The 13,604-nt window shown below is 39.9% G+C and overlaps 2 protein-coding genes across 3 annotated transcripts in view; one reads left to right on the forward strand and one right to left on the reverse strand.

Moving 5' to 3' along the window:
- The window catches only part of LOC126092499 (E3 ubiquitin-protein ligase RNF14-like), a 105,075-nt gene extending 99,046 nt beyond the window's left edge, over positions 1-6,029 (reverse strand). Inside the window, exons 1-2 of one of the 2 annotated variants that reach the window (XM_049908122.1) lie at positions 5,768-6,029; positions 5,563-5,693 (exon numbers count right to left, since the gene is read on the reverse strand). In XM_049908122.1, coding sequence (XP_049764079.1) covers positions 5,563-5,693; positions 5,768-5,936 — 300 coding nt within the window. In that variant the 5' untranslated portion in view covers positions 5,937-6,029. The remainder of the gene's footprint in view (positions 1-5,562; positions 5,694-5,767) is intronic. The other variant, XM_049908123.1, reaches the window with a different exon arrangement.
- A 231-nt stretch (positions 6,030-6,260) lies between these two features.
- The window catches only part of LOC126092498 (ribonucleoside-diphosphate reductase large subunit), a 91,582-nt gene continuing 84,238 nt past the window's right edge, over positions 6,261-13,604 (forward strand). The window contains exons 1-2 of the mRNA XM_049908121.1: positions 6,261-6,394; positions 9,023-9,111. Coding sequence (XP_049764078.1) covers positions 6,352-6,394; positions 9,023-9,111 — 132 coding nt within the window. The 5' untranslated portion in view covers positions 6,261-6,351. The remainder of the gene's footprint in view (positions 6,395-9,022; positions 9,112-13,604) is intronic.

The raw sequence follows: 13,604 nt of genomic DNA on the forward strand, positions 1-13,604 counted from the left end.
AACCTCAACAACTTCTCTCCCATTTGCTTCACCTGGTCCTACTTAACCCAACAAGCCACCTTCCTAGATGTTGACGTCCACCTCAGAGATGGCTGCATCAGTACCTCCATCCATATAAAACCTACTAACCACCAGCAATACCTCCACTTTGGCAGCTCCCATCCCTTCCGTACAGCCTAGCCACCCATGGTCGTCTCATCTGCAGTGATGAGCAGTCCCTCACAAAATATATCGAGGGTCTCACTGAAACCTTCACTGACCGTAATTATCCTCCCAACCTTGTACAAAAACAAATCTCCTGTGCCTTATCTTTCCAGTCTCCACCACCTCACAAAGTCCCACAGTCTGGCCACAGACGAGCATTCCCCTCATAACTCAGTACCATCCGGGACTAGAGCGACTGAATTACATTCTCTGCCAGGGTTTCAATTACCTCTTGTCATGCCCTCAAATGAGAAATGTCCTGCCCACTATCCTTCCCACCCCTCCTACAGTGGTATTCCGCCATCCACCGAACATACACAATACACTCGTCCATTGTTACACAACCCCTGCTCCCCATCCCTTACCTCATGGCTCATACCCCTATAATAGACCTAGATGCAAGACCTATCCCATACATTCTCCTACCACCATCTACTCCAGCCCGGTCACTAACATCACCTATCCCATCAAAGATAAGGCTACCTGTGAAACCAGTCATGTGATTTACAAGCTAAGCTGCAACCACTGTGTAGCATTCTATGTAGGCATCACAACCAACAAGCTGTCTGTCCACAAGAATGAACACCGACAAACTGTGGCCAAAAAACAAGTGGACCATCCTGTTGCTGAACACGCTGCCGAACATGATATCCCTCATCTCAATGACTGCTTCACAGCCTGTGCCATATGGATCCTTCCTACCAACACCAGCTTTCCTGAGTTGTGCAGGTGGGAACTTTCCCTGCAATACATCCTACGTTACCGTAAACCTCCTGGCCTCAACCTTCGTTAGTCACTGTCCTCGCCCATCCAACCCCGTCCCTGTTCCCATTCCAGCACTACACAGCCATCGTTTCACTGCCACACACAGTCTTAATTTCTCTCCTTTCCACTACTTACCCCCCCCCCCCCACCTTCTCTACTGACCTCTGACTAAACTGCTACACTTCACTGTCAGCCACCCCCACCATACTATCGCTCCCCCTCCCCATCCCAGCCTCCTCCTTACCCCACCCAGTTACCACTCCCATCATGCACTGGTGCTGCTGCTCGCAGTGTGATTTCAGTTGTCTGAGACTGCAGGCGTGTGTGCAAGTTGTGTTTGCGTTTGCGCGCGCGGGCGCGTGTGTGTGTGTGTGTGTGTGTGGGCGCGCGCACTTGTACGCGTGTGTACTGCTGACAAACGCCTTAATGGCTGAAATCTATAATTGTGGCAGGCCGAAGTGGCCGAGTGGTTCTAGGCGCTAGTCTGGAACCGCCCGACCGCTACGGTCACAGGTTCGAATCCTGCCTCGGGCATGGATGTGTGTGCTGTCCTTAGGTTAGTTAGGTTTAAGTAGTTCTAAGTTCTAGGGGATTGATGACCTCAGAAGTTAAGTCCCATAGTGCTCAGAGCCATTTGAACCATTTTTTCTACACTTGTGTGAATCTTCCTGTTGTGCCTATCGCGACTCAGTATCTCCGCTATATGGAGAGTAGCAACTTTCCTTCTCTAATACTGTTACATCCCATCCTCTATTTTCCATTGTTTGATTTTATTTTTGTGGGGGTTAATAAAAGACTGTTTACATGTGTCTGTTGCCAACAACGGTAAATGAACTGAGAGATCGCATAACAGCAGCTGTAGAAGCTGTAACTCAAGACATGCTCACTGCACTGTGGGAACAATCTTAATACCACACTGACGTAAGCTCTGCATCTCAAGGGAGGCATATTTAACACCTATGAAAAGGTACGAAAAAAAACTTTTTGAATTTCCCGTTCATCAGAAAACAAAATTCACTGCATATGTTTCTTAGTTTCAGAAATATAGATGTGGCAAATTGGTTGATTCTTTTTGATACACCCTGTACTTTATTGGTTTAATAGCCATGACATGAAGAGACAACGACATTCTGAAGTTTATTTTGTGGAGAAATTTCAAATATCCATTTTGATCAAGCAGACTTTGACTATGTTTGTACTGCATGAGTGGGTGGATAGGACATACAAATGCATACACCACTTACAACATATTTATTCGAGATCATTCTGTACTAGAGAGCCTTTCCACATACAATCAGATGATCACAAGGCCATATAGTAACTACGTGGTAGACATCAGTACACAGACACATGCCTAACAACTTCACACCAATAATGGCAAGGACAATACATCTCAAAGATACCCTCCTAAAAGGGTGCTGGTGGTCACTGAAATGGACAACCTTTGAATTTGACAAAGAGAGGTTAAATCCAAATCCTACTGTCATGTGCCTGCTTATGAGCCTCGAGTCCATCACCAAGCTATGAAGTCACTCTACCAAGTTCTGCAATATTCATGTATTTCATACTGCTCTTCCACACTTGGTGCCATCTCTCAACTTTAAGTCCCTTTTCCACAGTACTGTACACTCTGGTGTTACTGGCTCTTGCATAACATGCAAAGCAATAAAAATTTCAGTGACAAACTTTTGCGCTGTCAAGTGTACATGATAACACTCCAACCTGCTTATAACGGAGTGGCTACTGAGTTTGGATCTCAGCGTACATTGGGCTTCACCAAGGTCAGGGTGCCACGATGGCTGCACTAGGTGGTCACCTGCTGCTACATTGGATGCCCTCCACTGCACAGTTCACACAGAAAAAGGAATGCTGGGGAGCAGCACTGAGGTTGACATTAGGAGACTTACAGTGAGAGAACAGGTAGAGACTGCAATTGTATAACATAAAATATTGTTGTACTGCAGTAATTCAGAGCTCATGCTTGCTTCTGTGAACTTACAAAATTCATGAGCTCATTTAGTGAATTTCTAACTGTTCAGTTAATGAAATAGCAAAGTCAATATGTTAACTACAACCACAGTTTAGAACAAGAGGAGTATGCTGTTTCCTGTGGTTTGTCTTTTCCATAATAAGACTGAGCCGTTCAATTGGTTTTGATGGTGGCCCACTCCAGCCCTGACAAGTAATATCAACAGTTACTGGGAATACGGAAGTGTCCAATTCGACCTGTCTGCTTTGACCCATGATGTCATCAATATGGTGGAAATGGCTATTCTACGCATCTCCAATATGGCGCCTACGATATCACTACATAAACATGGCAACAAACACAAAAATATGTATAAATATGACAATAACATCTCCCTCCAAAAATAAAATCAAATTAATGGGACAACCACGGAAAACCGGGGGTTTAGGGAGGGGACAACCTAAATATAGCAGTAAAAAAAAAAAAACATAATCCCAAAACACACAAGATGATGAAAAAAAATAAAAAAATAATTATTTTACAAAATCTACAGGAATCAGACACTTCCCTAAAATCGTCAACTGCAGCTGACGATACCAAAACACCAACATCTACAGCAAAAACTACTGAAATTGGAATCAGACATTTCCCTAGACCACAGCTGATGGTGCCAAAACACCTATAACTACATATAAAAATAAGAAAATTGGAATCAGTCATTTCCCTTGACATATAAAGGTCAACTATAATTACTGATACGAAAAAACCAACACCTACAACTACAAAAAACAAAAACAAAACCACAACACCTCAAAAATTAAAAACTTAAACATCCCTATGTAAATTAAAACACATTCAATACACAAAACATTACAATTCGAGAAAAATAGACCAAAAAAAAAACAATTACTTACAACCAACAAATTTGGGCCAGCCATACCAAACAAACAAACACACACACACAACGCCATCAAACACAACAAGACGACATCTACAAACACAACCAACTCAAACTCCGTGCCGTAATGATGTCACACACAACACCCCCATTACGTCATGGGTCAAAGGAGACGGGTGGAATCTGACACTTCTGTTAAGCCCAGTTACTGACTAATTTCACAAGACATTCTCATGCTCTAATCCCAGTTGGTTTGCATACTCCCTTTTTTCTGAAAAACTGCTCAAAACATGATTAAACGACTTTATTGTACAAAATTACAGGAGTGAAAGATCTTTAGAGCAAGTCTCACCATGAGGCAAGACCATCTAGGTGAAGGTTTACTCACCAGCCTCAACAAATTGGCTAGGTATCAATATGGTTTGACTAGATCTGCCTGCCTTGTAGAACCACGTAAAATGCATCTTTATTGAAGCTGGGATCAAACAAATGCCTTGTAAAACCACAGGAAGTGAGACCTTTAAACTCCCCAGCTTTATTTGACAATACATTTAAGAATGTGAAGATCTTTCTGGTATCTGTTTTTCAGCTCCACACCATGTCAATTTACTACGAAATTGACAAATTTTAAGTGTAAGGACTGCAACATAAACAATATCAAGTGAGATATGCATTGTCAGTGACGATCAAAATCTGATGCTGGCAGTTTATTAAATTAGTTACATGTTTGTAAGCTCATTTCAAAGTTTTCTTCTGAAATAATGTAGTATGAGTGAGTTTACTATTTGCTGTGACAGACCACCACATGCAACTACAGTTAAAAACTAGGTTTTTTTTTTACAGGCTAACAGTTTTAAAATGAAACTTCATCTACGAAATAGGAGTAAAAAAAAAAAAAAAAAGATTTCATGTTAGATTTGAAACATGCTTTGCTACCTGTCACACATTTTATGTTATTGGCTAAATTTTTGAAAAAAAAAAAAAAAAAAAAAAAAAAAAAAAAAAAAAAAAAAAAAAAAACTGTTGATGCATATTGCACTCCTTCCTGAGCCACTGACACCTTTGTTAGCAGGTAGTAAATGTCATTTTGACCATTGCTGAGGTATGGGCATGACTATTCATCTCAAAGTGCTGATGAATATATTTGACACAGCTAAGTGGCTCCAAGTTTGTGTTACATGCTCATGGGTTGGCTCATCCAATAATGTATGTCTGCAGAGGAGGAAGTAAATATGTTTACAAACTAGATTTTTTATTAATGTTATAGAGACGTTATAGAAGATTTTATTTACAAGTGTGCACATGCACATGATTTCAATTAATTGTGGCTATAATGACTACGTCTATCAACTACGACTCTGTAATGAACTTATTTGTGTTACGCTGCTCTAGATCACTTTTAGTAAGTGACTAGTAACATGATGTATGTATATTAATTCAACAATAACAGTATTACTTTACAGGCAAACTACCTTCGTGTATTAAACAGTAACCCAACCTACTTGAGCACAATCAAAAGAAAATTTTTCTCCACTCTGTACAATTGATTTTTAACTGTGGAGACCCAGGTTAATTACACTATAACTGCTTTCCTAGCGTTAGAGATGCAGGCATCATAAAAAAATTGAACATAGTGTGAACAGTTGTGTTGGTTTCATGCGAAGTACAGAAGTTCTTTCCTGCATTTGTTTTGTAATTATTTACACATGCAAGACGTACTACATACCTCTATCTTTCTCAACCATTTGCACGATAATGTGAAATCCGGTGGATTCGTTGATGGGTAATCGGGAGGTAAGCTGAAGTATAAAACCAATGGTGGCAAGTACCTGATACTAACTTCGGTGACTTCATTATCTGCAAAACAGTTGAGTTTCACAGCATACCATAACAATTATTTTAGACTAGCAGCAGACAGTGCATCACAGTACCTTCTTTCCTTAGGTCACGATAAATGATTTTAAAATCAGATGAAATATCTGGGTACGCATAGAATTGTCCGCCAGATTTACCACTGTCTTCTATAATTTTAATTTCTTCTGCATTATATATGCTTTCCAACGCAGAAAGTTCATTTTCTTGACTTTCTTTATCTGACATCTGTGTACTTAATTTTCTTAACTGTACGGCCGACTTCTGCTGGTCTTAACATTTGCTTACTGCAGAGGCAGACTCTTTGATCCGCCGCCGTTTGTCGTAGCACTATTGTCTTATCATTGTTCTCTCGTTCGTTGTCGAAAATAAATATGTTGTACTTACCCGGATATCGGTTGTGATGCACACTGTGCTGGAATCTAATTCCCTAAACTTCAAAAACTTCTTCCCGATTAAAATGATGCGTTACATAATTCTTCTTGAATTTTCGAACAACAAGCAAATACGACAAATCTGGGAAATTTAATTGTACTCGTTGGCTCACCTGACTACTATTTTACCCGCGCTTTGCATCGAAATACACCGTGGCGGGTAGTTGTGTACGTTAGGCGTATAAGCGGCAAACGTAGGTGTTTCTGAGATGGTTGTTGAAAGATCTGGTAAAATGTTTGTTTTGAAGAGAGGTAAGCTCGTAAATACACAAATAAAATTACATAAGCAGCAAAATAATTCGTGTTTGTTTGTTATTTGTACGAATATGAAGGACTGAATTCGTCACTGTGTAGTTTTAAAGGATTACAATCATTTTTTTTTTTTTTTTTTTTAATTTGTGTTACAAGAAGATGCACTCAATATAGATTCATAATACATAATTCTAAAGTATCATTGGAAGAGCACATACGATGTAGAACACTCATATTTGTTAGAAGTAGTCATAGTGGCACGTATGCAGGGTCGTTTATTATCTTCGTTAACTGGTAGAGAATAAACTGTTGGAGCGCTGATTTCAGGAATATCGTCTGTCGTGAACCAGTAAGATTAGACCATCTAAAATCCTTAACGTACTTTACCTGACTCAAAAACAGTGTGGGGTGTGTTAAGAAGTTGCACTAACGTTCTTACTCGTCAATTAATATTACCTGGCTTTTAAGTAATCTTGGACAACCGTGAACCATTGGTAACTAGTTAGGTAGAGGATGAGGGAAGACGGGAAATTTTTCAGTGGTTTTGAATGTTTCTTAAGCTGTTTTTTCACAGCCAGTTGCTTAATATTCTTCAATTTGTGAAATGATGGTGCTTTAACGTTACTGACAAAGCGAACTTGAGAAAGTATAAGTGTAGAAGCACTATGGGACATTGGCTTGCAGGTAGAGCTGGTACTCGCAGTTTTAAGTGTGAAATCAAAGTAACTATGTTATTTACATTTATTTTAGGAGGATTAGTAATAGTGTATTCCCAAAGTTTCCCATTACTGTGGCTGTTTAAGTTAGTGTGCAGATCTGAAGTTTCCAGTGTCTAAATAAATTTAAGTGTTAACCTAACTTAGAAATGTTTTTAATCTTCTTTTACTGTTGGACTCGCGTTAATTTTGCCAGACTTAGGTCACAAACAACAGATAATGAGGTGGCAGTGAACTGGGGGACTTACATATATGCCACACTTTTTTTATCATTATGTAGCACTACTAATTAAATTGGGGAACTGGAAACAAATGGAAAAGATGGTTTTCTTATAAGGTCACCTATTAAAACTCCAGTTGCATATAGGTTAAGCTTTTCTAACCAATTCACTTGGTTCCAGCATGTAGCAAAGATAGGGCCTATACTTAAAAATTGCTCAAGGTCTGCCCCCACACTTCCTGAATACAAGCACACAACTTGCACCAAATTACATGACACAGCCCTGCTGTACATTTTTAAAGTCACGGTTGTCAACAATAAAGTGCTGTATCTTTGTGTGTTGGATTGTTAGAGGGATGATGAAACCATTACAGATTGTTAGAGGGATGATGAAACCATTACAAAGTATAGTTTTTTGGAAATGCAAATCCACCATGGATGTAACAAAAACAACACTAATTTATGTAACAATCACACCACAAATTATGTACATGATCATTCAGAAATATTAGTATTAGAGCTGTACATCCTTGCTGATGCTAAGAACTTGGCATGGTTTGGAGTCCCTGTGCCACATTGTCAGTAACTGTTGTGCCAAAGAGTCAGTGTCTCTCGATACTTATTGGCAAAATCTGCCTCCAGGTGATTTGAAGTAGTAGTCAGAAAGGATCAACAGGTTGCTGGAGAATTGTGATGAACTGGTCGGTGGCCAACCATATCTCAGGTATGTCTGATGGGCAACATGTCAGATGAATGGAGAACAGTGGTACCCATTATTCTCCTAAGGAGGCTGGCCATAAGTAACTAAGTATGCTGAAATATAGCAAATGGGCCGGCCGCGGCAGCTGAGCGGCTCTAGCTGCTTCAGTCCAGAACTGCACGACTGCTACAGTCAGGTTCGAATCCTGCCTTGGGCATGGAAGTGTGTAATGTCCTTAGGTTAGTTAGGTGTAAGTAGTTCTAAGTTCTAGGGGACTGATGACCACCAATGTTAAGTCCCATAGTGCTCAGAGCCATTTGAACCATTTATAGCAAATGGATTTAACTTTTGAGATGATCAGTACCTCAAGCTCTAAACCTTTCTTGAAATGTCAGTTGGTGAGCAGTGTGACCACATAATGCAGAAGTGGGGTGTGACCACATAATGCAGAAGTTGAAGACACATTTTATGTTCAGCATCACCTACCAATACTGAGAAGTAGCTTCATCCGGTGACGTAAAGACGTGGCATGTGAATCCATACATGCACAAACAGGAAAGGGAACTGAGCACTGATTTTTTATTTATATGTATTGCAGCACTGGTCATTTGTTGCTTTTGTGCATTGGAAGCCTATGCAGTGAACACTGAGGGCAAAGCTGTAGGCCTGCACTCCCTTAGTTCCTTATTTATAGCACTCTGCAATCTTTTAGTCAGATAGTATGAAAATCAGTTAACAAGATACCGTACAATACTGTGAACTGGACAATGAAGAGCTATTGAAAAATCAGAGCGTAGTAGTTTATCATTCAAGTCTGGTATAATTTTCTTTTAGTCTTCCTTTTTTAGAGTGGTGGGTGGGGCATCAGCTTGTGTAGGGTGGATGGTAGAAAGGGTTTTGTGTCACGTAAGGCACAGCGCTCACCTCTCATTTTGTGGCTTAGGCCCAGCATCAAGTTTTTTCTTAATCTATAATTTTGTGGTGTTTTACAGATGGAAGGAAAGAGGAAGTCCATTTTGACAAGATCACATCCAGAATACAGAAACTGTGCTATGGATTGAACATGGATTTTGTGGATCCAGTAAGTGGTGTTCTGTTTTTTTTTTTTTTTTTATATAGTGTAGAACAATATATTTTTGTCTAGAAATCCTGTGTTCATGTCGTAACTGAATTTGCATTGGCCATAAATTATTTTACAACTTTGAAATTCACCGCTGAATTTGTTTTCCTCAGTAACAGCTCTCACATGTTTTTATGAGTTTAAAACACACATAAAAGTGTAAATACTTATTACAGGGTGTATACGGCATGGGAGATCCGGGAAAAACCCAGGCATTTTTTCATCTGGGAAAAACCCAGGAATTTTGTAGAAATCTGGGATTTTTCATTGTTTTAGATTTCAGTTAAATTTTTGTAGGTTTGAAGTGTAGGATTTGATACACTGACAAAGAACTTTAGCCCACTACTGCTGAATAACACTGTAGCAATGAAACATAAATTGGAGAATAACGCCAAAATAAAAGTTTAGTTGCATAGAAAATGGGTAATTTAGACAATGCACAGACCAGTTTGCCGACACCAAAAAGTGTCAAAAGGCTTTATTTAGGTCAAAGATTATGCTGTACGTCCTTAACAACTAACGTGCATTTGATGTGTGTGACGTCACAATTGTTTACATTTGTAACAGATCACTGGAAAATATTACGAATAGTGGCTTGAGAAGCGTTACTTTCAAAGTAAATTTCCACACAAGATGCTTTATGTTACGTGTGAGAATGTGCAGTGAATTTCTTAAATCGCAGGACATTATAACTCTAATTAAAAACGCTATACTTTGAGGATCAGTCATTTGAAAAGATTCAGGCCCAGAATATAAGTCATTTATGCCACCATTTAAAATTTTACCGGCACATTTGTATTTGATGTGACTTAACGTGTAACACATGCTAAAAGAAGATTGAGCTTCAAGTTAGTTTTCATATTTAATGTTGTTCTTTCGTATGCAATCGATGGCAAAAAGTATAATTGACCTTCAAAAAAGTGCATAATGTGTTACTGAGCAATGTCACAAGTCTCTTCATGCCATAACACTTCGACTTTTCTATAGTATAGAAAAGATGAAGTGTTCTGGCATGCAGAGCAATAGCAGTTCGCTTCTTATCTACTCTTTTTGCCGGTGAATTGCCTCTTTGTGTCTGAACAGCTCTAACGTTCGCTACTACTTCTTTCTAACTAATACTATGAATGGGCAACAGAAGGAAGCACCCGTCAAGCGACAGGTAGCGGGACATCTGGACCTTGCTCTTGTACGAAATTAGTCCAGTTTTAGAGTGAAAACCTGTGTCAAGCACAGCTACTATATTCCCCGCTCTAAAATTTGCTTTCAGTAAGGACAAGTATGTCTTTTACCTCTTCCATTCCTTAATTTTTCTGATTTTATTATTGTTGTTATTTAAATACAAAAGCTTGCGGTTTAACCGTTGTTAAAGACCTTTAATTACTTTCTTTCGTTTTAGAATAATAAGAGATTTTTTCCATAAAATTTGTCCTGAAAGTTTTGCAGATAATAAAGTGACATTAAGACGCATCTACGAGTTTGCCACTTTTAGTGAGGAATACCCAGAATCTTTTTCACAAAAAAAGCTACTTCGAGAAAAGGGACCAAGGGTCACTCCATCATGTAGAATACAATGAAAATCGAAAGAAAGAAATGTCAAGAAAGAATTGATCAGATCCAGTCCAATCCTGATGTTTACCTTGACCCAGTATCTCAAATGACAGGCCTTCTTTTCCGTTAGTAGCCTTTCCTCTGCACCATTCTTCTATTTTGTCAAATAAACCTTTGTAATTGTAAGGTTGCCAGAAGGAAGAAGACTTCTTTTCGCCTTCCCAATCTTTGCATTATCCTTGTCAGACCCTATGCTCCTTGTGGACCCATCTCCGTGCCCTACAGCTCCTAATCCTGTGAACGTCCCCACTGCAAGACGTGCCCAATACACCCTCCTACCACCACCTATTCCAGCCTAGTAACTGACAAAACATATAATATGAAAGGGAGAGCCACCTTTTAAACGACATGTCATATACCGTCTGTTGTGTAAACAATGTTTTCAGCCTTTTACATTGGCACGACTACCACCAAGTTATCTGTTAGGATGAATGGGCATAGGCAAGGGGTGTATACTGGAAACACGCAATATCCTGTAGCTGAGCATGCTCTACAGCGTGACAGTCATGACCTCGGTGCCTGTTTCACCACACGCGCCATCAGCATTCTTCCTCCAGACACCAGTTTCTCTGAACTCTGCAGGTGGGAACTAGCGCTACAACATCCCCTTGGTTCTCGCCACTCACTTGGTCTTAATTTACGTTAACTTCTTCCATACCAACGTATCTTCAGAGTAACTGATCCTTTCTTCACTCTGTTTTAGTTTTCCACATCTTTCATTTTATGACTAGTCTATTTTTTTCTCTGTCTCCCTCTCACCTCTGTTGCATACAGTGCACTTAGCTTTTCACTCTTATTAACTCATGCATGATGTTTTAACTGTAACCTGTCCTAAACTTCTCCAGTACTTTTTCTTCACCCCTCTTCATTGGAATCTTCAACGCTTCTGCCAGAGGAAGGAGCCATGACTCTGAAACCTTCCATAAGTAAAACCTTTTTTTTATATGTGTGTTCTTCGAATGCTGATTGGTGATTTTTTTAGCCATCCAGTTGAATTATATTGTTAAAAATTGGTTAAACTCTTATAATATTGGTGGTGGGTTATATACTACAGCACATATTGTTTTGAAAGAAAGAAGTGAAACATGTAGAAGCCCTGTCAATGTAGTGACAGACGAGACTGTTAAAGATCAGATGAATTGATCGTCCAAGGGACAAAGTGGTTCTGCAATGAATAAATGAGAAAAAGTGCTTGTAAAGAACATGGAAAAAATGAAGTGGTTTGGCACATTGTGGCATGAATAATTACTGAAAATTTTAATTGATGGATGGAGAAAGAAGAAGAAAACACCACACACACACACACACACACACACACACACACTATTACAGAGCCACATTTGATGGATTTCTTCATGTTAGTTTTCATATTTAAACATTGTTGTACGGCAAGCAGTACTGAAACACCATAAAACATGAATATATCGTACATTTGTGACAAGCCAGTGCAAATGTAAAGTAAAATAAATAACATGAATATCTGTCATTTACTTATGTGTGGGCATTCAGCAAAATAATCACAATTAACAAATACCATATCCGTAATTATCTAAAATACATTTGGACTGTGCTTGCAGATCTGTGGCTTATGACTGAAGTGTCACATCTAACATATTGTGGGGTATCACTAAGAATATAAATCATTAATTTGTGTGTTGGCTTGGGGTTATCATTTAGGACATTACCTATTGTAGTTATTGCACATAGTGGTTTCACATGCAAGAAGTTCAAGTGAATAAAGGCAATGTGTTCAGAGCTAACATAGCAAAACTAGCATAATTAATAGACAAGACAAAACTTTGTATTCCCAAGTATGAGAGACCTCCCAGGGGGCTTGCCACTCTTTGGTGGGTTCATGCTTGGCTACCACGGGGCCCCAGTCTTTGCAGCATCTTTTCACTTCTGTGGTGAATGTTTATTCTCTTGCTGTTCTTTTTCCCTTCCCTTGGGGAACATCTCTCGGGTGTTATTTGGAATGTTCTGCATTGTCTGTCACTGATGTAAGAACAGTCTCACCACTGTTTTTCATTCCTTTTCCTTTCTCTGTTTCCCTTCTCCTCTCATTCCCCCCTGTGCACTCCTGAAGGCCAGCCCATGCGTCTGACGCATAACAGGTGACTGGGTAATGCGTAATTCCCAACCCCGGATTGACAGGTAGGGTTCGCACATACCCCTGGTACTGGCCAGGCCCAGTGATTGCCTGAGCTGCAACCTTCGGTCCCTCTGTCAGGTGTTCAGGACGTGTGACCTGAGGTGTGAACAATCACCTAAGGCGAGTGCGCCCGCTTGTGAAGGGGTCCCCCAGTTAGAAGGAGCGCGTCATTGGAGACACCATCTTTCCAATCAACGTAAATGCAATGAGGCTAACAATTCAAAGACCCTTCCCACTGCACTATGGTTCCTCGTGGTCTCATGCACAGAAGACTGTCAGTTGTTCGCCATGGTAAATCCGTTTATTATTCAGAAAGGTGTTCATGCATTTGCTGGCCACCCTTTATAGAGGAAAACGGTGTGCTTTGGGTTTCCATCCTGAGCATCATCCTCTTCGCTATCGCTATTAACCCTATAATGGCCTGTCTCCACCAGGGCATCTCCAGCTCCCTTATTGCTGATGATTTTACCATTTATTGTAGTTCTCCACATAGCTGTCTCACTGAGCGGCGTCCTCAGCGATCTCTTGATCATCTTTACTCCTGGAGCATCGACAGTGGCTTTTGTTTTTCTACTGACAAAACCTTGTGTATGAATTTTGGATGGCACAAATGGTTTCTCTCACCATCTTTACATCTTGGGCCTGTTGCCCTACCATTCATTCAAACTACGAAATTCCTAGGGCTCATGCTGGA

This window comes from Schistocerca cancellata, chromosome 7 (assembly GCF_023864275.1).
Source record: "Schistocerca cancellata isolate TAMUIC-IGC-003103 chromosome 7, iqSchCanc2.1, whole genome shotgun sequence".
In the NCBI taxonomy this organism is placed as follows: Eukaryota; Metazoa; Arthropoda; class Insecta; order Orthoptera; family Acrididae; genus Schistocerca; species Schistocerca cancellata.